Below are 27,533 nucleotides of genomic sequence, written 5' to 3' on the forward strand. Positions count from 1 at the left end.
CAATTACTTGACTACATTTCTGGTTTGTGGCTCTTGACTCAAAGGGCTATGCAAGGTGTGTCATGTATCCTGGTACTGAATGGAAAAGAAGTATGCACAGTGTGTGTGGAAAACATCTCCTTGCCTCATATTTCCTTCTTAGCAGCGTTCACTTGTATGTGCATGATCCATTCTCATTCAGTGTTTTGGCTACAGAGTTTATTAAGCAGTGGTAGTGCGGAGACCAAAACCGAAGGAAAGCTCCTCATTTGACATATGCTGTTGACTGGGGGAACAAGGGAGAGGATTTCTTTCCTTCCCCAGTTCTACCATCCAAGAAAATTTCCCTCTCTTTATTTGTTTCCGGAGAGGGCATCACCTGTTGAATAGACTCCATTGTTAATCCTACAGTCTTCAGTCCTCATAGAGTCTATTAATTCCTCCTCTGAATCCTCCTCCTCTTCCTCCTCTGGAGCCAACAGGCTAGATGTGGGGCCTTTACATATTTTTAAGTGGCGAGTGAGGTGATATTTGGTTAGATAAGCCTTGGAGCATTTTTCACAGACATAGTCCCTCTTTCCTTCATGTGAATTGAGATGCTTCTTCAGGTGATTTGTCCTCAGAAACAGCTTGTCACACTTGGGGCATTTGATCTGCCGTTCTCTGCAAGACATGAAAAAGTTAGTTTGCTCCTGCTGCAAGGCAGCCGATACTGTATTAAATAGTGGGGTGATGGTGACAGGAAGGGTGAAAGAAAGGGTCAGTCTTACTCCTAAATCTTACTTTCAGTATGCTTGAAGGAGAAGCAGACCAGAAATAACAGCACTACTGCAGCACTGAAGTATAAATACCGCTCAGTTTTCTCTCACATAGTACGTACACAGAGCCCCTCTCCTCTGTTCCTCACATCCCCTGCCCCAACATCACTGGCAAAAGTCAGGCTTTTTGGACTAACTGCTAGCTTGTAACCAACTGTTTTTCTTTTCTGATGATAAATTAAAGAAGAAAGAATTCTACAACAGTTTTGTTTATTTTTGCATAAGACCAAACTCCATGTTTTGGCAAGGGCAGAGATGTTGCCATGGTGGAAGGGTTAGTCTCCCTCCTTCCCACTCTGCGTGAATGGGGGGGGGAAAAAAAAAAAACCCAAAACAAAAACGAAAACAAAACTGCTGAGTGCTAACAACTCTCAGTCTTTAAATACTAAGCAGAGGCTTACCAAGTTGCAACAGTCAAATTCTGTAGATGACTGTGCAAAACACTTCTTAGCAGTGGAGCTTTTGGCTCTGGCCCTAAGAACAAGCAGCAAAGCAAGTCTGTCTGTCTGTCTGCCTCTCTCTTGCTTACGCTAGCTGCACTATGCTGTCTCCTAGGCAGAATGACAGAAGCAGCAGTCGACTCCAAGTGAGTACAAGAACCAGATGCTGACCACAAAGTAAGCAGAGGGACTAGCTCTGGGTAAGCAGCTTTTAAGGGAGGACCTTGTATTGGGAGTAGCTAAACAGGATGGAGAGATTCTCACAGCAAAAGGAATGATCTGGCCTGCCAGAGAGCTGAGGGGCTGGGAGAGACCTGTAGAAAACTGGAGGAGGACCTGGGGGTCTGCCCTGACCATGGGCATCTCTCTGCAGGAGGACCAGGAGACCCAAGTGCATAAATGAGACCTGGGGGAGAGCTGGGAATGACTGCACCGCTGCCCCGCGCCCCCCCCCCCCCCCCCCCCCCGGTGCAAACAGAAGGAGACTTCACTAACAAGCTACTCAGTGAGAATAGCATTGAGGAGTTTATGATTTTTCGTGGTCATGCTAGGATGTGGAAACAGTTCTCAGCAGAGAACTAAATGTAAATCAATTAACTCCCTCTCACTTCAAAATGGTGAACACTCCAGAATGCCATTTCACAAGACAAGGGGCATGCCTGGAATTTACTGTGTCATTAAAATACTACAAACACTAGAGTAGGACAACTCCAGCCAGGAACAAGGAATTTGTCCAGATTGACTTCTCTGTCATCTTAGAGAATGAACCTACATTCCCTAGGCCAAACTATTTGCAAACTGGAGATTCATTTTTATTGCACTGGCCAGTCCAACACATCCTGTGAGATCACTTACTGTGTGTGAGTGAGTACGTGCTGCTTGAGGTCCTGCCTCCGCATGAATAGCTTTTCACAGTAATCGCACTTCAGATTCTTCTCCCCCGTGTGGATGACCATGTGCGATTCCAGGTGAGCCTTCTGGGTAAACGACTTGTCGCAGAGGGTACAGCGATAATTCTTCTGACCTATGATTACATACATACACCCACAAATTGTCAGTCAGTGTCCCAAGAAATACAGTAAGCAAACAAGCCTGACCACTTCTGAAGAATAAAATTTTATCCTGAAGAAAGGCAGGTTCTTTGTGAACAGGACCTGTTTCCTCCTGCAGCTCTTTCAGACTCAACATATAGGCCTACCTAGTTACAGTCTAGATTCAGCTATGCAAAAAACAGGCATCTAACTTCATTTCTTCGTTCCCAAAACTTTTCATTCCCCATGCCATGCCCCCAAGCCAAAAAACCCACTTCAATGCTACTGATTCAAACCACTGAGCCCTTCATGTGATGTGTGGTTCTGCACTTCATCCTTCTAAACACCCTGGATTCCTCTTCCTACAGTGCTTGTGATCAGTCAGCCTTTCCTGTAAGACACACTTTCTGCTTCTTGTTTGCACCAACTGTGCCTCCCTGTTCTGCATATCAAAACATCACCAGTACGCTTGTAAATCTTCCAGCAAAGAGATTCAGGCAAACATTCAACAACACTAGGCTTATCCAATATGAATTCTTGAGTAAAAATAATGGTAGCCTCCTTTATAATAGTAACCATGGTAGTCATCTCATTACTGTACATCAGTACATCCCCATCTCCACTGATTTCCCACAGGAACTATCTGATGCCTTACTGGAGCCCAACCACATGTAATGCACTGCATTGCCTTTGTCTAGAAAAACAAGTTCTCTTATCTAACACACAGGTACAAAGCTCACTGGCTCTTTGCTAACTTCTGTGTTTTATCCCATTTTTCTATTTATCTGTAGTTCTTTCATTATTCTTTGCCAGAAATAGTTCAAAACCCCTGCACGCTACTTGAATTCAGACTAAGTTTGAATAGCACTTGCATCCCTATCCAACTGAGTGTTCTGTGGTTGTGTATACCACACTTGTACTTGATCAGTTTATTAAAACTCCTCATTACTGAGCCCACAGCTTCCTATGCTTGAGTCTAGTGCACTGAACTCCCACTTTTATTCCCTTTCCAGCTCTGTGATTTGCATTCTGTGATTCCCAATAGCTATTTCAACCTCACTGAAAAAAAATAGAGGCAAAAATATCCACACTGTCTATTGCTGGCCTGTATTTGACCTTCACCCTCTCCCCTGTCCTCACTCTGTTAAATCCATGCCTTTTCATATTTCCTCTCTTCTTACACAGCTGAAAAATCTTCCAATATTTTGTTTTCCTCTTCTAACACTCATTCACTGCTCTGCTGGCAATTCTCCCTTTACTGCCAAAGCCTCCAGTCATATCCAAATGCCCACAAAAGTCAACAGCATGTGCAGACTTAAGTTTTGATGAGTGACAGAACTGAGCCTTATCCACATCAGTCTGACCCCACAATCACCAAGTTCAGTCTTGGGCCATTTCCTTAAGATGAAAAACAATTCAAGTAGGGGAGAGGAGAAAGATCTCAGCCCCATATTTAAGTAAGTGCACAACTGTCCACATTACAAGCTCTCAAACCCAATTGGCTTTTTCTCATGAGCAGAAGGGAACCCTTGTTTTATCATAGCTGCCAGCACTGAATCTGCTGTGTGGGAAAAAAGGGTTTCTGTCTCCCAGATGAAGGCCAACACTTTTTCCCTACTGTAATCAACTTTGATTCATCAAATGCTTTTAGAGACGGCACAATCAGCCAGAATACAGGTCTACATACTGTTCTAGAAGCACCCACACCACTGAACCCAGCGCAGTCCTATCCCATGTCACCCAACACTCTCTCAGGCAGTGCCCACGCATTAGCTGCGGTCAGAACGGACTAGAGACAGACAGCCAGGATGCTACCCATTCTTAGAAAGGTAGCTGGAGGGAGATGATTCTCACCCTCTACTCTGCTCTTGTGAGAGTAGTGCATCCAGCTCTAGGGTCCCCAGTACAAGAAAGAATGGACCTGTTAGAGCTGGTCCAGAGGAGGGCCACGAAAATGATCAGAGGGCTGGAGTACCTCTCCTGTGAAGAAAGGCTGAAAGAGTTGGGGTTGTTCAGCCTGGAGAAGAGAAGGCTCCAGGCAGATCTTATTGTGACCTTCCAGTACTTAGAGGGAGTTTATAAGAAAGATGGAGAGAGACTTTTTACCAAGGCCTGTAGTAACAGGACAAGGGGCAGCAGTTTTAAACTGAAAGAGGATAGATTTAGATTGGATATAAAGAAGAAATTTTTTTATCGTGAGGGTGGTGATGCACTGGTACAGGTTGCCCAGAGAAGCTGTGGATGTTTCACCACTGGAAGTGTTCAAGGCTACGTTGGACAGGGCTTTGAGTGACCTGATCTAGTGAAAGATGTCCCTGTCCATGGTAGGGGGGCTGGACTAGATGATTTTTAAAGGTCCCTTCCAACCCAAAACATTCTACGATTCTATGTTTCTAAGAGCTTAGATTTATGGACACAAGCTATGCCCTGCCAACTGGCCAAGGGATCAGAGAGAACAAGTCCTGCCCCAATGTTTTACTAGCACAGGCATCTCTACAGAGTCCCCAACCCTTACCTGTGTGTATCTTGAGGTGTGTCCGTAAGTTGCTAGGATCACTGAAAGCTTTGCTACAGAAATCGCACTTGTGTGGCTTCATACCCATGTGCCCCATGAAGTGGACGTGGAGCTTGGAAGGGGAGATGAAAGCCTGGGGGCACATGGAGCACTTCCACTTCCTTTCCTTGCCGTGGCCTGGCCCATGGCTGCTGCTGTGCCCCTGACTGGGGAGGTGGCTGTGAATATGGCTGCTCAAGTGGGCCTTGAAGTCTGCATACGAAGCACATTCCTTTCCGCAGTGGCAGATGTGCATGTCTGGATGTTCAGGGACACCTTTGGGCACAAAAACATCACTTTTAATGAGGCACAGCAAGGCCTAACAGAGCGTGAGCATGATCCATATTAAAACTTTTCCTGTGGTAGCAAAGCCAGCTGCAGAGATTTTCACCCCTGTTCCTTTCAGCTCTGGTGCTTGCTCTTCAGTTCTTTTAGGTATGCCATTTCAAATATTTTGGGGGACCAAACTTTGGAATGATTTTGAGCACAGCTCCACCAAACCTAAATTATCACAACTAAAAGTGGGGGAGAATAGGAACATCTTCAGCTAGCAAAATTCCCTTAGCACCAGATGGATGAACAGAACAAAACCAACCCTTTTTCTTTGAAACTGCGATCATTTACTCCTGATCAGTGGAATTAGATAGTGAAATGTTTTTTTCAAACAATGGTACTCCTGTAGCCATGAAAGGTAAAAGGAAATTATGACATGCACCACTAGGAACTGAGAAGGAACATAATGCACTCCTAAGTTACAGTGCCCAGAGATGGCACTAAAAGGGAATTCAAACTGAGTGCTCCCTGCAAAGCCAACAAAGATGAGCGCTTACTTACCAAGCTGTCGTGCATAGTCCCGACTGTAATAAAAGAGAAGCTCGTGTTCAGGTGGGATGTCCCGAGAGGTGCAGAAGTAAATTTTTCCATCGTGAGGATAAGCTACCAGATTCTGCTCTTCCCGGTTCCTATAGTAATGAGAGTTACGAAAAAAACCCCTCCAGAAATAATTACTTTTTGAGAAAGAGAAAAAAAATAAGGAAATTCCTATAAATCAGTAATGAGAGAATCTGAGTGCTTGTCACCACATTATAAAAACTTTCACGTCTGCCACTTCTGTCCTTTTTTATTAAAGGAAAGGAAAACTGGACCTTGTGAGCCAATCTGCTCCACCAAATGATACAGTTTTCAAACCACTGTGGTATCTTGCTGAGAAGATTATTAATAGACATTTGAGTGGGTTGGGAGAAGAGTTTATGATCCTTAAGAAACTACAAAAATACATATATATATTTTTCATATTAACCCACTTAAGAAATAGAGAAATAAATACCAGTAAAGTCTTAAAGCAAAATTATCTTCAAAAATAACTCTTGCAAAGCATTTCCAAGATGTGATAATTCATCTTCTGAAGCTGTATCTTGCATATGTTTATTCCCAGTATCTGAAACCAGCAAAAGCTCTCCCCCACTGCAGTGGGAGATCAAGCATTAACTTCTTGACTCCTGCATATGGGAGCAATGAAATGAATTGCAGGGGAAAACTACTTTGCATCACAGAGCAATAGGAAAGGTTCAGCCTTCTCAAGGGACCACATATGGAGCAATACTGAAGCCAGTCTGGACAGTTTTCATCACAGGCTCCAGAAAAACTGAAAAGGACAACTCTTGCAAGCTGTAAGAGCTTGGAACATGGCCAAAAGAACCCAGGGACACTTTGGTAATGAAGTATTAAAATCAAAAAGGCAATCAACATCATCTTCACTGATGTATCCAAAAGGAATGGGATAGAGGGAAGGCAATAATAAACGAACACACAGTACGCTAATATAAAAAGAGCCTGGTTTAAAGCTTTAGAACATGGGAAACGAAGTACATGGGCAGGTTTGGGGCTGTTTTACTATAGCATGTGTACTGGTTACCCCATAACATTCTCCACTGGGTGCTCCATTTCATTCTCCCGACCAGACCAAGATGCCTAGGTAACTCCTGAAGGTCCCTTGGTCCTGGGCTCATTACCCAACTGGACAGTCAATGCAGCAGCACACATTCTCCAGCACAGCCTCCTATGAAGCTGGCACCTCAGACACCAAGCTACTTAGCACAGTGCAGGTGGTTCTCACCTGGCTTTGCGTACAAACATCATCCAGTTACATTCATTTTCATCAGTTGTAATGATGCAGAACTCCAGGACACCATTGTGATAGAACTACCAGAAAAAAAAAAAAAAGCAATCTTAGGACAAAACACAGCAACAAATACAGTGAAAGCCAGCTTCTTTCTTGAAGAGAGGATGTGTTTACCTAGAACAAGCCAGGAGATCTCCATTGCCAAGACCACAGCCCCGTTCTTACTCCTTACTTTCCCCTTCACACAGGAATCTTGACCTCTCTGCTACCCAGGAGGCTAGGAAGGCTGTTCATCAGCATCTTTCCCACACACCACCTTTAGCTCCCAGCAGAAATGCATTTGGCTGCTTTTCTTACAAGCCAAGTCTTCTGAATAATAATATCTGGGCAAACAGTACGTATTTTATTTATATAGATCAATTTTACTTTCTGAACATGAAATGATGTGAAAAAGAAAGCTTTAAAGCAGCTTTCCTAAAACAAATCACTCATCACCTGGGGGAACTTTCAATAAACAATGATACAAAACAAACAAGTGCTGCCTAGTAATTCATACACAATCTCTGCTGCAGCTACACACAAATACTGGAAACCACATACAGTCCTTTAAAAGAAAAGGCATTAAAGAAGCTTGTTGTACTTCAAGATTGATTACCAGCATATTACATGGTATACAGCTCTGCTATGCTGATATTAAGTATTAAACAAACTGCATTCATTTTGATTTTGGCAAGGATGATAATGTTAAAGCTGCTGTGTCATGTGGTGGCTTTCACCAGATAAAGGCATGCCTGCAGACTCTGTGAACCGTAACATCCACTGACCTTCCAGATGTGACTAGCTGCTTTGTCTGTCCAGTCAGCCACCTCCAAAGAATGGCTCTGCTGCCCAATCAAAGGTCCAAAACAAGTCCTTACAGGAATAGTTTCTCGTGTCCACACACCTATCAGTAGAAGACCAAAATCTACAGAAATCAATTATTTAAACAACTAATCATACATAACAAAGAGGTGGGAGTTTTATGAGATAATGCTCCAGGGGTAATATCTAGGCATAAGATCATCAAAGCTTCTACTTCACATGTAAAACACACCTAAGGCAGAGACAAGAACCACCACCACCGCATGACACTGTTGGGAGCCGCTTTGTTGTAATTACAAATATTTATTTTCTTTGTCAAAAGCAAGTAATTTACTTTTCAGTAAGCTATAAAACTAAGATCCTAGCCACTTGTACCAATTAAAGTTTTCATGGCACTTTCTGCAGAAGCAAAAAATACTAGTTTCAATAACTACATTTCGCCTACCTAATCCCCAGGAATTTCCAGAATTGTTGCTGGGCATTGTTAAGCAGCTTCTGCATTTCTCCCCAGAGGCAGCTGTATTTCTGTCATGGGCAGAGGGATTCCTGCGTGTATATTATTTATTATTAAACATTTATATATATATATAGGTCTACATGAATACACTGAATAGCTTTCATGAATAAACTGGAAACTAGTGCAGCTTGGAAAGAACAGATGTCATCTACTCTCAACAAGCAGCATCACTAAGCAAGCCAATAATCACATTCTTCTCTAGCCTTCAGATCCTTAGGATATTGCACTGTACTCTTTGATCTCCAGGTGACAATGGCATGAAATACAGTAACAAGGTCCACATCCAATGACAAAGTCACAGTCTACATGCCAAATGTAAAGGCCGGGGGGGGGGGGGGGGGGGGGGGGGGGGGGGCGCGGGGGCAGGCAGGAAGAAAAGAGGCACTAGTGATCAATACTCCAGTGAGAGCACCCAGAAGACCCACAGGTAGCAAACCAAGCTGATGAACAAGCAGACAGAAATCTCTATAATTTCTAATTGGTATCTTCCCCCAAACTGCAATTGCTGTAATGTTTTGTTATCAAAGCTGTGCCTGGGCAGTTCAGCACATGACCTTGCTTGTGCTTGACCTTATGAAGTGTTTCAGTAACGTTCTATGGCAGCACCCCTAGAGTCTAGATGAAGTCTAAGCAGTAACCAGAGAAAAAGAAGCTCTTGCATAATGTAACTCAAGGTGATTATAGAAGAGGGAACCACCTCTCTGTTGCAGTATTTCTTTCCCACATTTAAATCCCTATGGTGTTGGATTTCACGCGGTGTTTTTTTAAACCTCTGCATAGAAATATATAGCAATCTGATTCTTACCTGCTTCAGCTCCCATGATAGACTGCCGGAGGACAAGCTGCTTAGGGAGAGAAAGCCTGGCTCGGCTCTCTATTGGTGTGTCAGGGACAAAGGTGACGGGCCCGTGATCTGGGCAGTCTGATGGATATGCCTTGTCACACAGCGTGCACCCTGCAGAGATGGGAAGGGACAATAGGGATTAAAAAGATGCAACAGCCCCCACAGTACAATCAGCTCCCAACCAGTATGTTTCAGCTCAGCTCCTGCCAAAGGCTGCTTCTATCTGCTTTAACTTGTCCTCTTTACTAGCTTTTACTCAGAAGAATACAAACCGTATTATTCAGTCAGATGGGCACCGCAGTACAAGTCAGTGTTCCTATCCAATTCAGATCAAACATGAGGATCTCCACCTGCCTTCCTGATGGCAAATTAATCACCTAGACTCTAGACTATCCTTACAGAGGCATTCTAGCAATGGGACAGAGTCCATTCTTCATCAAAACTACTGCAAAATGGATGGTGGTCTCCCCAGAGCTGGCAGTAACGCTGATGACAGAAGAGCTATTTTCTCTCTGATCACAGGTGAAATAACCTTTATTGGCAGAAAAATCCAAGCCATACCAAACCAAACACTTTCTAACTCGTTATGGTTTGGATTTTACCAGGAACACAAGAGTTTTCTTGCATGTAGAACCTCAAGGATATTGATGCAAAGGGACAGTAAGGTCTCCTTTCTAAAATTTTTCTAATTTGAACCCACAAATTGCCTTATCTCCATTTAAATTCAGACAATGTGCAAATCTTCATGGCACAAAAACCTGACCTCACTGCTGCTTTTGAAGGACTCACTGCAATAAACTCATACAGTACATCTCTATGGTATGCTACTGAACGGAACAAAACCAGGAGCCCAAGAAGAATCAGTAGCAACACTTGACCAATCTGTCATTCAGCATATGTACTGCTGAAAAATAAACTACTGAAAGTATTTGGTCTAATAAATTTGGGGAAAAGTACAGCATAAAATGCTCTCATCTAGAAAAACTACATCATTTTAATTCTCTATGAATGGAGCAACCAACACCTACTCAGCAACCTCCCTCCTGATATAAATCATTCTTCTTCTGAAGAAAGATGCTCAGCTAAATGAAACAGGATCTCCACAAAGACCTTCTTTGGCCTCTTGATGGCCCAACTCCAGTATAAAAGACCTATCACAGACGTAGTCTTCAGCAGGTATAAACAGCAGCTCCATTACTACTTGTTTAAAGAGATTTTTGGGACACTCTCTTCATACATCAGGGTACCAGAATCTAACCCCATACAAAGTTCAGTTTGAGCAACTATACAATTACAGATAGGAAAGTCCTTAGAAAATTATTAGGTAGAGCCTATATAAGCATTGCTTCATGTGCACAGATGACATGTACAGTGACAATAACCAGACCTGAGTAATGAGAAACACTATTTGGAACAGTTGTTTTTAAGCATTGCCTAGCACACACCACTACAGGTCTGTGGACTAGCCCCAAGGAGAGGCAAAGAGGAAGAACAGCAAGTTCTAGGCATGTGACACTTCCACTTGGAAAGGTTTAGGGATTCATGCATTTTTAAGAAGTTGAAAAAAAAAAATCCTACATTCTACAGGAAGCGAAATATACCATTTCCTTTCCATTTCCTTGACAGATAATGAAAAAAAAAATCACCGTGATTACTTCTCTGATTTGGGTACCTAGAACAGTAAGCAAAAATGACCAAAAAAAGGACTACTTAAAGTTTTGCAAACATTTAGGACTGTAGCAAAGGCACACTTATTTCTTCCCACTTAGGAACAGTGTACAAAGTTTTCTGAAAAAGGCCCTGTCTCCTGCCTTCACAGTGAGGAAAAACCACTGAGAGGCTCTAAAACAACTCCTCCTCCTTGCTGTCACCTGTCTGGACACAAATTCATGTTTTATTCAGGAGAAGTTTAAAAAGAAAAACAAAAAGTTAAAATTTAAACCTTCCCAAGTCAAAGATGTATTTTGCAAATCACATGAAAGCACTGGGCGTGCAACAGCCATTATAGCATACTATCAATGGGGAGCATCATCTGCAAAACTGCTTAGACCTATTTTAAGTATAGTGACAATAAGCTGGCACATCAGATCTCACTTAGGTGAATAAGACATGCAATCTCACCGCCAGCATGCTGGATATCATAGTATTTTGATCATTATTTGTTCCAATATGCAACAGATGCTTGTAAGAACTGCGCATGAGCTGTAAAACTTCCTCTAGGAGCTGTAAATTCATCATTGTTCTACACTCACCTGATTTTAAGTTATATTTTATCCCACAGAATAAAAGTTTTAATTCAAATGTCTGACTAGAGACTTTGCACTAAACTGCCCCTCTATCATTGCTAACCAAGGTACTATTTCTTTCCATTTCTTAAAAAATGTTCTGCAGGCAAGGCTTGTCATAAGGCTCTGGCAGTTGTAGGGCCGGATTGCATGCAAAAGCAGTGCTCAGCAATGCTACCACAACTAATAAAACGTGAATATAAAAGCTGGCCTTACGCTTCAGGCGCAAGAAACCAGACATGCTGTGGGTGGAAGTTCAAATCTCTGTCCCAGCAAACGAGAACTTCACAGTTCTCAAACACCACTTCTTGAATGATGACAGAATTGAGAGAGTGCAATGTCCAGTGCTCCTCTCTTCCTAGGAGATCAACTAATCTCTGGACTGAAGTCCTTTGATGAGAATAATAACAAATATTAAAAACTTCCCTCCCTCTCTGCTCTTTTTTCCAGCAGGTCCTGTTGAGAACATTTTCATGATGATTGTTCATGGTTTAATAAAAATTTTGCAAAATCACATAACATCATACTCGACAACTATACCCACTTGATGAAATGTATGGCTTGTGGTGGTGTTCGTTGTGGGCTTTTTAACAGAGCAAGAAGAGTAATTTGTGATGTGACTTTGAAAAACAAAAGTCTCATTGCAAAGGATAATATCAGCATATCCACAAAAGGCAAGAGGTTCATAAAGAACTCAGCTTCCAACCTCAAGGCAACATGGGAGATGGATACAAAGAGAATGATGCTAAAACATCACCTATTATGACTACTTCCAACTAGTGTCGTTTCAGCGCAGTTAATCTGCCACTGCAGATGTTTCAACTTTTGTGGTCTTGTTAAATAACTAAATTTCTTTCAGCAGAAATCTGTAAGACTAGCAACAAGAGTTCTGTCATCCCACCAGACAACAGCTACATAACCAAAAATAACCAAAAGCTACCCCAAGAAAGCAGGAAAAGCCCACTCACATATGGTAAACAAGGTTGCCATGTTCTCCTTGTTTGAGTTGGAGTCTTCCATTTGCAGAGAGGATGGTACGAAGGCAAGATTGTCTGCAGACACATCCACATGACTTGGCCCCATGGCTACTTCCTGATTTATGGAAGACACCGCCACGGGCTCGAGGCTGAGGCCCACTTCGTGCAAGGCTACCGAGTCCAGGGAAGCTAGGTTGTGTGAGGTAGAGAGCGCCACACTCACGGAGTTGGTGCTCATGGCCACAGTATGAATGGAGTCATTTAGTGTGCTGTCCGATATTCCTGTCACCCGCCCAGCAATGTGGTCGGGCTCCATGACAACAGGGAGTTCCAAAGTGCTACCGTGAATGGGAATGACACTGCCGTGTCCCACAGCGTCCGATGTCAAGTTACTCCCCACCGTGTCTACGGCTAAAGGTTCATGGCTCTGGGAGCCGTTGGGAATCTGTGAATGATCCCTGGCTACATCATCCATTGTAAGCTCCTCTGTCATATCATCTGCAGAGATGGGGCTGGTTACCCTTGAAACGCTCTCCATAGTGATTGTAGTATCCAGTGCTACCTCGTGGCTGTCACTAGGATGCAGGTTTTGAGCACCATGGGTGTTCACTGTGCGGGTGTCCATGGAGACAATCCCTGGTTCCAGTCCCACGGTTCCGCTGGGCTGATAGGTATCTAAGGCTGAGGGATTGCTGGAGACTGACAATGCCGGATTGCTATCAACATTTATAGTGTTGGGATGGATGTACTGAGGTGGAGGTCTGTCAGCCAAGTAAGATAAGATACCTGATAGAATGAGAGGGGGAAAGAGAAGAGAGTGAGATGGCATCAGTTTTCAAATCTTGAACAATAATACCCCATCATGGCAGCACAGTACATTAAGACGTAAATCCTTGAAGACATGTTCTTTACATTATGTCCAATAAAACCCCACTAATTCTGAAACACAGCTCACAAACATATGCCAACCCAACACTCTTGTGAAACTATCATTTGACAGCAAATACAGAGCTTCCATTCAACTGAGCAAGTCTCTAGTTATTTGTCAAACTCTGGTCAAGTTTCCAGCGGCATTTAACCTAGGCTCCTCAGTACAAAGACTGAATCAGAAAGAGGTTTTTCACATTTTAGGCATAATTTTTCATTCTCAAGAAATAGCTGACAAAGGATGAAGGACTGCTAGTGGAATCTAGTATTTGATAATCCCTGGTTCATCTTTGCTAGGAGAAGTAGAAATAGTTCTCAAGGATACATCCTTTTTGCTTAGGTATTTAAGTTTTAACAATGACTACTTCCTTCCTCTAAGACTAAGTGACACAACTGTCCATCTCCAAGATCACCAACTGCAATTCTGAAGAACCAAGATAAGGTCTCTCTAAAGTATCATGAGTCATCTGTTGTCTTTCCTTACATGAAAAGTATGTTGTTTCTCCTAAAACAAGAGCCCAGTTAAATTTAAATCAGAAACTCTCAACATCTTTTCTGGTAGTTCTGGGAAGCTTCTCAACATCAAACAACCTTGGAACTTAAGATACAAAGAAATGCTAACCTGTATTTACATTCTATCAACTTCTCTTGTTGGACAAAGCTAAGAAAAATCTTTGGAGGAAATACATCGCACATTCTAGTAAACAGTACTTCTAGCAGAGACAGAGAGAGATTTTGCAGATTCTGCAAGATCTGAGTCAGCATGTTTCTTTTTGGCCTTGAACCCTAAAAGCCATTTGTTCTGTAAAAGTTTTCCATAGAAAAATGTCCGTAATTACACAGACGCAAATATAGACGCTCTTTCTGCAGCACCACCCTATTAAAAATGGCTAAGCCAAGAAATGGACAGTTAAATTTAACCTGCTACATCACATTTCTGCATGCAATCCTGCCTTGTGGCTTGAACAAGGAGGATCCTTGAAGGCAGTAAGATGACTGACAGAAGAACCTTATGAAACGTCAGACTAAACATCATGCAGACTAGAAAGAGAAAAATACATTTGTGCATAAATTATTACAGCTCAGAAGAATGGCAAATACTGTTGGTCCTCAAATGCACTGTCTCCTCCTCTACTCTTTGCCCACAAAATGGGCAGGCATGTAATGCAGTAGGAAAGGTTACTCCTAAGCAGTTGGCAAGTTCAGCCACTAGTCAAAAGGTAGTTGGATGAGATCTGGGCTGCTATATTTCTTCTCCTAACCTAGGTTGAACCAGCACACTCACTGGCTGACCTTGAATCTACCCACTTCTACCCTGTTAATCTTTGCTACAAAACAAAACAAGGACTACATTTAAAGCTCAGATTTCTGTGTCTTCATATATTAACATGTCAAATTCTACATTTATATTCTAAAACACATGCGAGAGACGAATTGAGATAGAAATCAGTATGTTAGGCCTTTGGAAATCAACCTTGAACAAAAATGATGAAACACTACGCCATGGGCTCAATGGGTGGGAAAGAGCCCAAACTCCTCAGCTGATGGCTTGCTTTTTTTGAGCTTTGAACTACTGTAACCTACAATTATGTACATATTAAGTACTGCTTCAGACTACAGGAGAAAAAAAAAAAAAGCCATTTTCAAAATACAAGCCATTTGACATAGAAACCAGGCATGCTTTGTTTTCTGTTAATCTTAAAAACAAAGCAGTAGGAGGAGGGATCAGAGGTTTGGTTTAAGTAGAAAATGCCCTGCAGTTCTCTTCGTAGACATATATAGCAACAGAGACCTGAAAATAAAGGTGTGTAAATAACACAACAGACTCCAGACAAACTCAGGGAATTTACAGCTCTGCAAAACAGTTGGTTTTGCCTGCTTCAGGACAGAAACAGATGGCTCTTAAAACAATTTCTCTCTCTGTTCCCATCCATCAGCACCAGACTACTTACCAGGTAGAATGTGTCTGAAATAGCTGCTCTCCAGGTGAGGGTATGGTGGCGGAGGTAGGGTGTAGTTTCTCTCTGGTATACCACACATCACTCCTCGATCCCCAATACCCATTGGGAGCATCAGAGACAGAGCAGAGGGCAAGGAACTCAAGGAGGGGCCCAAGTTTGGAATTGCAACAGGCAAGCCTGCAAAAGAAAATGCCCATTTAAATTCAATGGAGCTACGTGAGCTTATGAACACACAAAACAAAGACGTTAATACTTCCTTGGGAGCTCCCTATGGAAGTACAGTATTGTACTGTGAAACTAAGATGTCAAGCTTCAAAGAAAGGATCACAGTTATCGCAGCACTGAGAGGCATGCCTGAATGTGGCTAGATCTTTTTTTGGATACATTATGCAGCGCCGGCTTCTACTTTACAATTGTAATGGACTTTTGTCTGTGTAGTCCCCTGAAAAAAAAAAGCTAAGAAAACAGTTTTGCTTTACAGGTAAAAAACCATTATTTTCACCTGAGTGAAGATACACATAGATGGAGGTGGATTTGCAGCTAAAGTTCCTATTTCAAAGGATTCTGCTGCCACCCACTTACCCACAGTGCAAACCACCCCATTAGAACAAAATAGGACTCCCATTAAGGCATAAGCCTGGTAAGCACACATGCCTTTTGCTTTGCCCGCATAAGCAATGGTTTATGGTCTATCCTTCCCCAATTCTACATCACCTCATTATCTGCTAAAGACATGACTCGCTATCAGAGCAAGCACTGCTACCCAGTTATGAACATTCCCGTGACAGTAAAACACAAAGCATGAGCTGCAATAGCCTTTGTGGGAGCCTTCCCCATTACCTGGTGCTGGTATGGCGTTGTGAGTGGGTGATGCTGCCAATCCCAAGTGACTCCCTGAGATGGGCAGGGCATTGCTCACAGAGGATGAGGTCAGCTGGTCCATCCCTACAGGACTCAAGTTAATTTCATTCATCCTGGGAAGCAGGGAACAGAAAGGGGAGGGGAAAAAGAAAGAGAAACAGAAATAAGAGCATTCCTGATTACTGACTGTACTGTGGTGAAGAAGGGCTGAGCAAACAAACTCAAAACCAGATATTGACACATAAAAGCTCTGCCTTAGAAAGCTAAGCATAAAGCTCATCAACCACTCACACTGTGATCATGTCATGATCAATACATATTGATCATATTAGATAGCAATAACTAGGATTAAAAAGCCAGTTCAAAAAGACAAATCAGACCACAGCTTCTTCCTTGCCATCCAGAAAACAGTCTCATTCCTTGTAGTCAAAGCCACTGTGATTAAAGTATTGTGAACACAGATCAACTTGCAGGCTGAATGTCACAATTACTTGGACAATGGCATCTGATTTATATTACATGACTACTGCACACCACACTCACATTCAAAAAACAATCAGGGGAGAGGAGGGGGAAAGATCACTTAAAACTGGTAATGGACACAAAATGTCAGTTTGAACCAGGCCAACAGTGACAAGAGTTGCCTCTGCAGAATAGCCATTGCATAGAGTTTTAACAGGCTGCCTCAGGCTGGTTCTGCAGACATGGCATGTGCTCCTACCACATTAAAAACTGGCACCATGGATGACATCAGAGCAATCAACCAGTGGCTCTTGAGTGCCTGCACCTCTCAAGCTACTCGAGTGGGCACACACCACATGAATAGCTGTAGAGCTGCAGAAACCACTGGGCTGCCCAGCAACTCAAATCCCCAGCCTTGGGAGAAATCATGCCAGAGAAACTAGGCATATCCGTCCTCTGGGATCACAAGCTGCACATGCAGTCTGAACCAGTCCCTGGGGATGGGGACATGAAGGAGACATGGTTGCCTCCCACTTGTCAATAACTCTGCAAGTTCTGCCTCCTCTTAGCTCTGCCCACCCTGGCACTCCTGACCACACACCAGTGGTTTGTAGGGTCAGAAAGACCGGCTGACCCCACAGCTGTCACAACCCCTGCACCAAGACTGAACAGCCTCCACCCTGACCCAAGCCTCTCACATGCCCTCTGCAAGCAGCAGGCCCAAGCTCTGCAGTATCGACCAAGAGCTGGAGCTTGGATCGCCACTCCAGTAAGGAAAGGTACTGCTCACCCTGGAAAAATGGCCAAATACACCAAAGTCAAGCAAGTTAACCCGAAGGTCTGAGCTACACAAGCGGAGCCACTGACTTTCAGCTCGCTTCTGCCCCATTTTCACATCGCACGGTCGCCCACCCTTGTCAACCACCCCACTTGCCTCCAGGGACGGCTTGGCAGGGAGAGTGCCGAGGGTCCAGCTACCCGGCGGGGCCACCCCCGTTTTCGGCCCAAACGGCTGCTCAGGGTGGCGATGCCCGAGGGAGGGATCCACCACCCCCGCCCGGGGCCGAGGGGTGGGGAAGTACCGGGGCCAAGCCTCGGGGCCTGCGGGAAGCGCTGAACGCTTTAGGGACCCCCTCCCCTCCTTGCCTCTCGTCCCCTGGGCCGGGGTGCGCGCCGCTGTCGCAAGGTCCGAGGTGCCCGTCCCCCGCCTCGCCCGGCCGCGGTCCCGCCCGCCTCCCCCGGTCCCCCAGCCCCGGCGGACGCGAGGGCGCTCACCTGGGGTGCATGGGGCCCGGCGCCGGGGCGGGGCCTTTCCCGGCGGCAGAACTGCCGCGACCACAGCCGCATTAGGGCCCTCAACCCCGGTCCGCCGCCGCCCCTCGGGCAGGCGACTGCCCTCGGCTCCGGCCCCAGCCCCGGCCCCGGCCCGACCGCAACCACCACCACCGCCGCCGCCGCCGCCGCCTCATGGGCGGGGCCCCGAGCGGCGCGGGCCCAGCCGCGGGCGGGGGAGCGCGGAGGAGGAGGAGAAGGGAAAGGGAGGTGGTGATGGCGGCGACAGCGGCGGCGGGAGGGGGACGGGGGCCGTTTCCGGCACCGTGCGCCACATCCAGGAAGCGACGCCACCGCCCGGGGGCTCGGCCGCTTCCCGCCTGCCGCGGCCGGCGGGGTCCGTGACGGGCCCAGGTCTGGGTGCCGGCCCGGGCCCGGCCGCCTCTGACATGCTGGCGCGGAGGGGCCCGCCCGGGAGTGCCTGGGGGGCCCTCCCGATTCCGTGTCAGGCCGGGCCATCCCTGTCCTCCTGGCAGCCGCCTGCCCGCCGCGGCGGCTCCCCGGCCTCGCTGCCCCTGCCAACTTCCCGGCAGCCGCCGCAGGACTCGGCACCAGCCACCGTGCTGGAGGCCGGGGCCGGCCTGCCTTCGGTGAACCTCGGCGGCATTTCAGCCGTTTTCACCGCCAACTCCCCGCCTTATTTCCTGATTATTTCCAGCACTGTGGGCATCACCGTGGCGGGAGAGCAGGCCTGGGAGCAGCCCGGGTACACGGCAGTTCTCCCTTTTCCGAGGATCATCTTGGTTGGCACTCTCCAGTCATAAAGCATCATCCCCGCCTTGGTCGGCTGACTGAAAACCCTTGCCTGTGGTTTCACGTGCCACCTCTTTCAGAAGGGTGTGATGCTTACTCTGTTTTTTCACATAATAGTGGCAGCTATCTCACCGCTTTCTCATTACGCCCTCATAGCTGCTGTCATTGGAGGGTTGTGTTTCATGTCCTCCGGTACCATCAGCCTGTACATCCCCAGCTGCCTTCTGGACATCAACTGTTGTTCAATTATCTATGATTTATGGCTCATGTACAATTCCGGCTAAGGCTACATTGCAAAGGAATCTCTGATGTGTGCAAGTAGTTTTGTAGCTCATTTTTGCCTGTGACAACGTGGATATTCATCACATATGCTGCTCAAATCAGTCTATAAGTTCCTTAAGTGCTGGGGTGAACAGCTGTTTACTGAAACACTGTAATGTGTTTCTGTAATTTGATTATGCCTGACACTTAAACGATGCCTCATTAAATAAGACATCCCTTGATAGGATGTCTGCACAGGAGGAAACTTGCGGTATTTTTCTGCCTGTTACCTCTTGACCTAGAGAGCCTAAATGTAGGTTCTGGAAGGATCATTCCAGTTCAGTACAAACCCATTGGTTCTTCTAGGTGTGGAAGCATGCTCTCCTCATTTGGCTTTGGCTGTCAGAAAGTTAGACACTAGTTCTTTAAGCTCTCTCTGTAACTGAAGGGTAGAAATAGGCTTCAGCAGAGAGTTCTTCCTCCCATCCTGAGGTAGGTGTCTGAGACGCGTAAGAATTCCCTTTGGAGCTGCCTCTCTGTGTCTATGGCCTGTAACTGGGACCTGCATAATCAGTTTAGCCTAAATATATAACCTCTGGAGGACTGGATTTAGGTAAAGTAAATCCAGGTGTCTGTCATTCATAACCAAAAGAATGACCTCATTTAGGTTACCACATATCCCACAACATCTCCTCTCCTTTTCTCCCCTAAGCCAGATAATCCTTACTCTAACTATGACTGAGTGTATCTGAATTGGCCCCCAAATATTATTTCATCAAGTCAAGAAAGAGCTCATCAAGTCTTCAGGTTTTTAGGGACTACTAAGCTTGTGATTATTTGTGCTTCATTTTTATGTGTGTAGTACCACATATTCACATGGTTGGTGCTAATACTTCACATCCATCTTAGAAACTCCAGCAAACAACTACAAGCCCAGAAGTCTCTCTCTTGACATTCCATTCCCTAATATATAGGAGATGACTGGAGACCTTCCATTTTCAGACGTCATCCTTACAACTTCGCAGTTATACTCAGTACATCTCAGTTCTGTCCTGAAATGCTAGGTTATCCCAAGCCCTCAGCTTATCTTAATGCCAATTATTATAGCGTAATTCTACTGCAGAACTGCCCTGGTGCTGAAATCCTTGTGCTATTTCAACTATCTGTGCTGAAAGTAACACTTTGAGCCTATGAGCCAGATTGGATGTAGTCACACGCAGGTAAGAGTGTTTTTCCTACTGTCAAACATGAGTCCTCTGAGATTCCAGCTTTTTTTGTAGTCACTTTACTCCCTTGAACAAGTGATATCTTAACTACCAGTTTAAAGCACAAGTATCAAAGGAAGCCAGTGATAATATGAAGTGTCACCAAATGAGAAATTAATCTGTATCTACAGGGATGTACTCTGCATGCCCAAGGTATTGTGATAAAACACATCTGAGAACTATTTCTTCTGCAAGGGAAGATACTTTTTTATATACCAAACACTTTCATTATATGTGAAGTGTTTTGATAAGACAACTGCACTATGTCCCCTGAAAGCTTAGTTTATTGACATTTATAGCAGTACTTGCTGCATGAGGAACAAATTGCAGAGCTATTTTTCAAGTTGTCTTCTGATCCTGGAGATGTACTGAAAGATAAGGGAAACTCATGAAACCACAGGGGAAATAGATGCAGTAAGCCCACTTCAGTCCTCCTCTGTAGCATCATGAGTGGAAGTCCCTGCTGGACCACGCCCACACCTTGATATGATCAGTTCTCTTCTGCTATTGCAAACCTGCCCTTGGGTTCTTTCTCAGAGAGAGCAGAATTACACTGAATGAAGATTATACAAAAAGCAGCAGTTGAAGCCAAACATTTTAACATCAAAAATCCAAATTTCTTACCACCTTTTATTGGCTTTTTAGAACTTTGCAGGCCTGTATTTTGGTGATAGTCACAGTATGAAACCTGAGTAGTTTAGGTGCAGCTCTCACTTCTAGCTGTGGAGCTGGAAAGAGATGGCCCATGCTTAAGGATAAAACAGGGTTAGAGAGGCACAAAACTGTTTAATCTTGTATTCCTGGATCTCAGTCTAAATTTCAGTTATTACTGTAAGTCTGTAGTATGCTGTTAACAAGAGAAACTGTTAGTTTCACAATTTTATATATGTCAATAAATTGCAGCAACCCAGACAAACTATGATATGCATAATAAATATTAGAATTTAGTATAATTAGAGCATGGTAAAATATAACAAATGCACAGTGTTGTGAGGGTTTCTTTTTAAACTCCTGATGTATTTTCTTCTTCTTCCTTCTCAGTAATGTGTTCACAGATAAAATAGTTGAGACATCATCTGTTGGGAAATAGGTGGACTTGCATGTGTTCAGCTGACTCTTGTGTTTCTACTACAATATTTCTACCAGTTACTTTCTTTTCAGACACAGAGGGACATGGTGTCAAGGAAAATCTGTTGCTTTGAGTAATTCAAAGAAATTCAAGGCAATCACTGTGTAATGTCACTAGCATTATTCATGATTCTTGTGGGATTGTAAATGAGTTGAGGGTTCTTCTGTACAAAGATTACATTCTTGTAGATATTGTGTTAGGATATATTCAATTAAAACCACAACTAAGTCATATCTGTAAGGAAGATGCCTTAATGTTTTATTTTGAGGCATGTTAGAAATATTTTCTATTCATTTTGGCTGGGTAATTAAGTGCATATAATGAAGTAAAAGGAAGGAGAGAAAGAAGGGCATTGACTGTGGCATTCAAACAGGTTCCCTTCATAGAATCATAGCAGCATAGCATCACAGAATCATAGAATCATAGTATCATATAATGGGTTGGCTTAGAAGGGACCAGAGACCCAATCCAAACTGGCCTTCAAGACTTCCAGGGAGGGGGTTGTGGCTGCTCCCTCCCTGGAAGTGTTCAAGGCCAGGCTGGATGGGGCTTTGAGCAATCTGGTCTAGCAGAAGGTATCCCTGCCCATGGCGGGGGGGTTGGAACTAGATGATCTTTAAGGTCCCTTCCAACCCAAACCATTCTATGTTTCTATGATTCTGTGAAGGGAGACTATTTGAATGCCACAGTCAATGGAGTAAGGAATCTCCCAGCATCCCCATTTAAACTTTGTATTTAAAAAAAAAACAAACCCCAAACAAAGCAAAATATGTAATATAAATAGAAACAGTACTTCTGCCATTGTAGAGCAGCAAATAACACCTGATTTGTACCACCTGAAAAGCAAACCAGGCCATCTGCTTCATATCAGTATGGAGGATATTACATTCTGGAATCAAAGCATCATCCAAGCAAAGGTGTGAAGAGAAGTTAATCGGAGACACAGTGCAAGAAAGAAGATCAAAGGCTTGTCTTAGAAGAGGAACATTATCCATGTAGTCTTAACCTACTCTTATAATTAAAAAGAATGCATATTAGCCTTTTGCTTTGGTGGGCCAGACCTGCTACTTTCATGAAGTCTGCATGTGCAGACACGTTAAGAAAGGCCTGTTTTCTGCAGAAGTCAGTATGGGAATGATACATTGCTTTAATCCTTCTTGCACTCTCAGCAATGACCTACAGTGGGACATAAGGTGCATTGGCCTTGCACTGGCTCCCTGCCAGCAAGTGACATTAAATTGTCAACAAGATACAACATTCAATAAAAGCCTGTGTCATATTTTCTTACTTCTCTTGCACACAAACAAAATCAGACTGCAGAGTCCCTTTGATATGAGATTGGCTTCAATCACTCAGATTAACAAATAACATTTACCTGTAATTTTTCTTCATGTTTTTCTCTAAAGGATTAACAATGTGGATTTTTCTGTAGGAAGAGTGGATGTCTGTTTAGCACAGGTGCACTCTGGGAAGTGCTGGTGACCTGCATTTACAGTAAACACAGAAAAGAGGTCTGGCAGCACTTGCAAGACAGAACTGAAACATAACCCTGCCTTTTGAACATGGCTAGAGTTCTGGCAAGGTCATGGAGATATGTGAAACATTCTGGCACCTGCGACACCCCCTCTGAGAGGCATGTTTCCATTTCCTTACAGGAATACTGCCAGAGAGCAGCGTTTTAAATCTAATGATGACACAAATCAAATGTCTGTTTCCTACTTCAGCTATTTGCTTAGAGGCCAACATCCTCTTTGTTTGAAGAAAATGTTAAGTCCTGGCCTACCTTAGTGCTACACTGAATGAGCTGTTTTCATTTAAGCATTCATTTCTGAAAACATTTACTGGACAACAGAGTTTATAGTGCAAGTCATATTGAAAAGCTGATACTGTTCAACTGTTTCCAAATATTTTTTTAAAAGGCAGAAAGTCTCTCTTGATTGATCTGAAATGCGTTGTACATACCTGGAGTGTTCACCAGTAATTCTTGCTTCACACCCATACCTTCCATCTGAGCCATGGCACATATTTTAGAAAGACATTTAGTTGTGACTGGAAAACATCTCAACCCCTCATGAAATGCATTAGCTAACTCTTAGGTAATGCTACAAAACCTTCAGCTTCAAACATCAGCTCTTGCTAGGCAATGTTTGTGATGGAGGCAAAAGTACATGGATAGTTGCCCTGGCTGTTGAGCCATTTTGGTGCTGATCCTGCCCCTGGCATAAATTAGAGTCCAGGATTGTTCTCACTCATGTCTGTCTGAAACCATCTGCCTGTACATTCATCATACTTCGAAGATTACCATTGATTTTTGAAGCTGCAGAATAGGGCAGCAAAGATACAAAGGCTGACTTGAAAATGCATGCTGATGTCATTGCTGCTGGTTTCTGACTCAGCAAAGACATAGATGTGTTTCTCAGAGTGGAGGATGTTGTTTCAGTTACTTGTGTTTCTGAGACAGTTTGGTGTGACAGACTGAGCAGGGCGCAAACTTTCACTTTGAGCAAAACAACAGTTTTAATAGAGCCTACATACCTGTATCTTTTCATGTCCATCCCTTCCCACAGCTCTCCCAGACCAAATGTTAAACTCCCCCAAACTGACGGTGGCAAAAAAAAAAAAGGAAATTCAGTTAACTGTGAAGATATTTTTTCAAAAATAATTGTAAATATGGAGCTTTTGAACAACATGGGAAAAGTCAAAGACCCTCCAGTTGCTGCAGAAGAAGATCCTAATGTTATTGATTTACCAATAAGTGGAAGAAATTGTGTTTGATTAAATAGAAATAAAAAATCGTAAGAAATATTTAGTAAAATTTTTTGTTTGTTGGGGTTTGTGTTGGCAACCGATTGCTGCTTTAGAGTTACCTACACAGTCCCATACCAAGGCCGAAGAGATTGGTCATAATCATTTAGTAGAAACGTTTGGAACCTAGGTAACCAAATACAAACTGATCTGTAAGTTGATTTATAATATATAGATAGGACCAGGAGAATACAAGTAGTTGTCAAAGTCTAGGATTAATAGAAACTTGGGGAAACAACCGTAACAGGCTTACAAGTACTTGCCAAGGAAACTGTGTTTGTGTATGAAGCTGTGTCCTTGGGAACTGTATATGAAAAGTTCTATATAAGATGAGCGATTTTAGTGCTTGGCGCGCATTGTTGGTGAGAATACTCCCCTGCGCGCCCGGCCGTCAATAAAGAAGTGTCTGCTTATCTGCATCAAGTTGGTGTTGATAAGTTCTTTATTCCGGATTTTCGGTAACACTAACACAACAGGATATCTTAGAGGGAAGGAATGGATGAGAACATTATGCCCTTATACTGCCAAAAGTCCTTGTCTTTTGTCCACCTCTTCACCTTGGCAAGCTGCAGGCAAACTGGAGGATGCAGCACAGATCTGGCACAGTCAGGAGGGATTTTCAGCTCCCCAATTAAAGCAGTGTGTAGGGTCCATCAGGTAAGCCAATATCTAGGTAAACATCTAGTAATAGCTACACAAGGGGCAATCAGGGCATCACCTTTGTATTTGCTTATCTGAGGCAGGTGCTCAGAGTGATGACCAGAACACTCCTGCAATGAGCAGAAACATGAAAAATGTTGAAGATTTTTGAAAATGCACATGTTCAATTTGTGAAACTCACATTTCTTGAAAAAGTCTCTCTTCAGACAAATCAAGCAGTTTTCCTCTTATGCTTGCACGTATGTATTCTTGATCTGACATGTCTTGCAACCACAAGAGGGCACTCTTTTCTTTGAAGATTTCTCAGCTTCCCCAGAAAGCTAGAGACATGCCCTATAAGTTTTTGCAAACTGCTTGTGAGCTGTTTCAGTTAGACCAGAGCAGCCGAAACAACAAAGCTTGCAGTTGGCTTTTAGATTTCATTGTGAAAAGCCTTTGGGTAGTTTTCAGATGACAGAAGATCCTTGGTTCCTGAAAAGGAGGAGTTCTGCCAAAACTTTGAAGATCCCTGTAAACTTTGCAAATTACCCAATTTTGGAGACAATTATATCAAATGATATCATGGATTACAATACGTGAGAAGTGTTTAGAGCCTGGAAGATTATTTATGTTTGGCATTAACTCTTATGGTCATAATTTGAAGCAGAGAGAAAAGGAATACACAGGAACCCTCTTATTATCTTTTGAAATATGAAGATCAGAGGAAAAGAGGGTTTAAAGTGTGGAGTGATGGTCCTCCAAACCTGTCTGTAAATTAGCTGGCATCCTACATCTATAAAAACAACAAGGCTTAGAGCTGATTTTCAGGCACAGAGTGGACCTCATGAGTCGTTAGCAGTGGTTTGAGATCTAAGTTTTTATATACCACAGGAGTGGTGTATAAAATTGCAGCCTGCGGGGCTACATATACAAATGTTTCCTCCTTGCTTCGACTGATACAAGATTTGGAAGACAAATTCAGGAACTGACATTCCACTGGTGAGAAAAAAATAAGCATGGACAGCAATAAAGATGATGATGGACTTTTGAACAGGATTGCATTTCCAGCAGCTGTGTCCCTGGCTAACAGCCATGTGCATCCCCACGGGGTCCCCCTGAGAGAGCCCTTTGGGGTTCCCTTCCATCTGGACCCATCTTACTGGAAGCAAACCTACGGCGGGCACGGAGGTTGCATTTCCTACATCCCATTACCTGGCTACGTGAGCATCTATGACTACTCCTTTGAGCCTGCCTTCATTCGAAAGAGGAACGAGAGGGAAAGGCAGCGCGTGCGCTGCGTCAACGAGGGCTACACACGCCTGAAAGAGCACCTGCCCAAGGAATTTGCTGATAAGCGCCTCAGCAAAGTGGAGACCCTGAGAGCTGCAATAAGCTACATCAAACACCTGCAGAGCTTGCTGGACTGCCATCCCTTAGTGTCTAACAGTAAGGAATCGCTCTCTGCCAAGGAGCTCCCAGAAGCTCCCAGTCCTGGTGCCCCACGGGAGTGCAACAGTGATGGGGAGTCTAAAACCTCTTCAGCTTCATCCCCCTACAGTGAATCTGAGGAGACAGGCAGCTAGATAATGGCCTCTCTGGAGACAGAAAGCTTCAAGTTCGGCTGAAAACCAAATCTAAAACCCTGGGGATTTTTCTACAGGTGAAAATGAATAGCAGGAAAAGGAAAAACAGCTAGGGAAAAAAAAAAAAAAAAGGTATTTTCAGTCTGTCAAATGACTTTAAATGTTGTCTGTACAAAACCTAAAGATGATTTGTAAGCAAAGAGATATCGCTCAGGTTGCTTCAGCTGTGTTACGAAATTTCCTTTGGATTGTTGAAACTGAAGCAACCTTTGCATTCTACTTTTCATTCAGCTTTTATTCTGTTCATCTATTTTCTTTTGCCTTTCATTCAATGAGACTGAAACACCAGAAAAATCCATTTCAGGAAATTCCCCTCCCCTTTCTCCTGCTTCCTCATGTAAGTTTTCTTGTCTGTTTTTCCTCTAACCTGAGATGCACTGGGTTGCAAACACTTGGACTGGGAAGGGAATGTCATTCCCTTAAAATTTTTAGAAAACCACAGAAATACTTCTATTTCTGAAAAGACAATTTTTAATCTATAAATAAGGCTATATTTGGGATTTAATTTCCTTTATGGCATCTTCTAAAGTGAAAGAAGCAACTTGCACATTGGACACTACCTATTTGGTGATTATTCATAGGATAATTTTCAGGAAAAGAAAATCTGACACTTTCATTCTAATCAATGCTAGGAAGAGGGATAGAGAGTTCTGTAAAATTGTACCTTCAAAGCAAAGCTCCACTCATGATACTGAAAAAATGTTGCCAGCTTTTTTCCTTCTTTTCTGAAAATTGAGTTTGTGGCCAAAATAATCTTGATTGTGTCTTTTTGGCAGGTCAGAGATTATATGCTTAGAAATATGTTCCTGTAGTGGTTAGATGCTGGTGTGTACAAAAAGGGTAACACTGAATATATCAGTTTACATCTGCATGAAAACGTAGATATTTCTCCTTTTGTTTAGAATATTGTATTACTTTTTAAAAATTACACCTTTTAAAATTAATATCTCAAAATTCATGGAATACCTTTAATTTGGACCATGAGAATTCATCTCTAAATTGCTCTAAAATTTTCCTTTCTCCAAAGACAGATTTAAATAACATTTAGCTATGTGCTTAAATCCTGT

At 43.5% G+C, this 27,533-nt stretch overlaps 2 protein-coding genes across 2 annotated transcripts; one reads left to right on the top strand and one right to left on the bottom strand.

Annotated features, from left to right (window-relative positions):
• Positions 1–176: 176 nt before the first annotated feature.
• PRDM4 (PR/SET domain 4) lies at positions 177–18,192 on the bottom strand. Its single transcript, XM_074826483.1, has 11 exons — positions 17,915–18,192; positions 16,157–16,290; positions 15,308–15,493; positions 12,420–13,214; positions 9,128–9,277; positions 7,769–7,887; positions 6,939–7,024; positions 5,657–5,784; positions 4,784–5,098; positions 2,093–2,261; positions 177–642 (listed from the first exon to the last, which is right to left on the bottom strand). The coding sequence occupies exons 1-11, from the start codon at positions 17,923–17,925 to the stop codon at positions 333–335; spliced, it is 2,403 nt and encodes an 800-aa protein (XP_074682584.1). The 5' UTR covers positions 17,926–18,192; the 3' UTR covers positions 177–332.
• A 7,647-nt stretch (positions 18,193–25,839) lies between these two features.
• Positions 25,840–26,406, top strand: ASCL4 (achaete-scute family bHLH transcription factor 4). Its single transcript, XM_074825370.1, has one exon. It carries the CDS (start codon positions 25,840–25,842, stop codon positions 26,404–26,406), a length of 567 nt encoding a protein of 188 aa, XP_074681471.1.
• The last annotated feature ends 1,127 nt before the right edge of the window (positions 26,407–27,533 follow it).

The sequence above is a fragment of the Strix aluco genome, chromosome 5 (assembly GCF_031877795.1).
Source record: "Strix aluco isolate bStrAlu1 chromosome 5, bStrAlu1.hap1, whole genome shotgun sequence".
Lineage (NCBI taxonomy): Eukaryota > Metazoa > Chordata > Aves > Strigiformes > Strigidae > Strix > Strix aluco.

What these genes read in the sequence shown, in the direction of transcription:
- PRDM4 (XM_074826483.1), bottom strand. An exon ending in CAACGCCATACCAGCACCAG is followed by an intron (nt 15,494 to 16,156) that starts GTAATGGGGAAG and finishes TTTCTTTTGCAG; the next exon opens with GCTTGCCTGTTGCAATTCCA. An exon ending in CACGTACTCACTCACACACA is followed by an intron (nt 643 to 2,092) that starts GTAAGTGATCTC and finishes CATGTCTTGCAG; the next exon opens with AGAACGGCAGATCAAATGCC.
- ASCL4 (XM_074825370.1), top strand. Translation starts at nt 25,840, where the DNA reads ATGGACAGCAATAAAGATGATGATGGACTTTTGAACAGGATTGCATTT.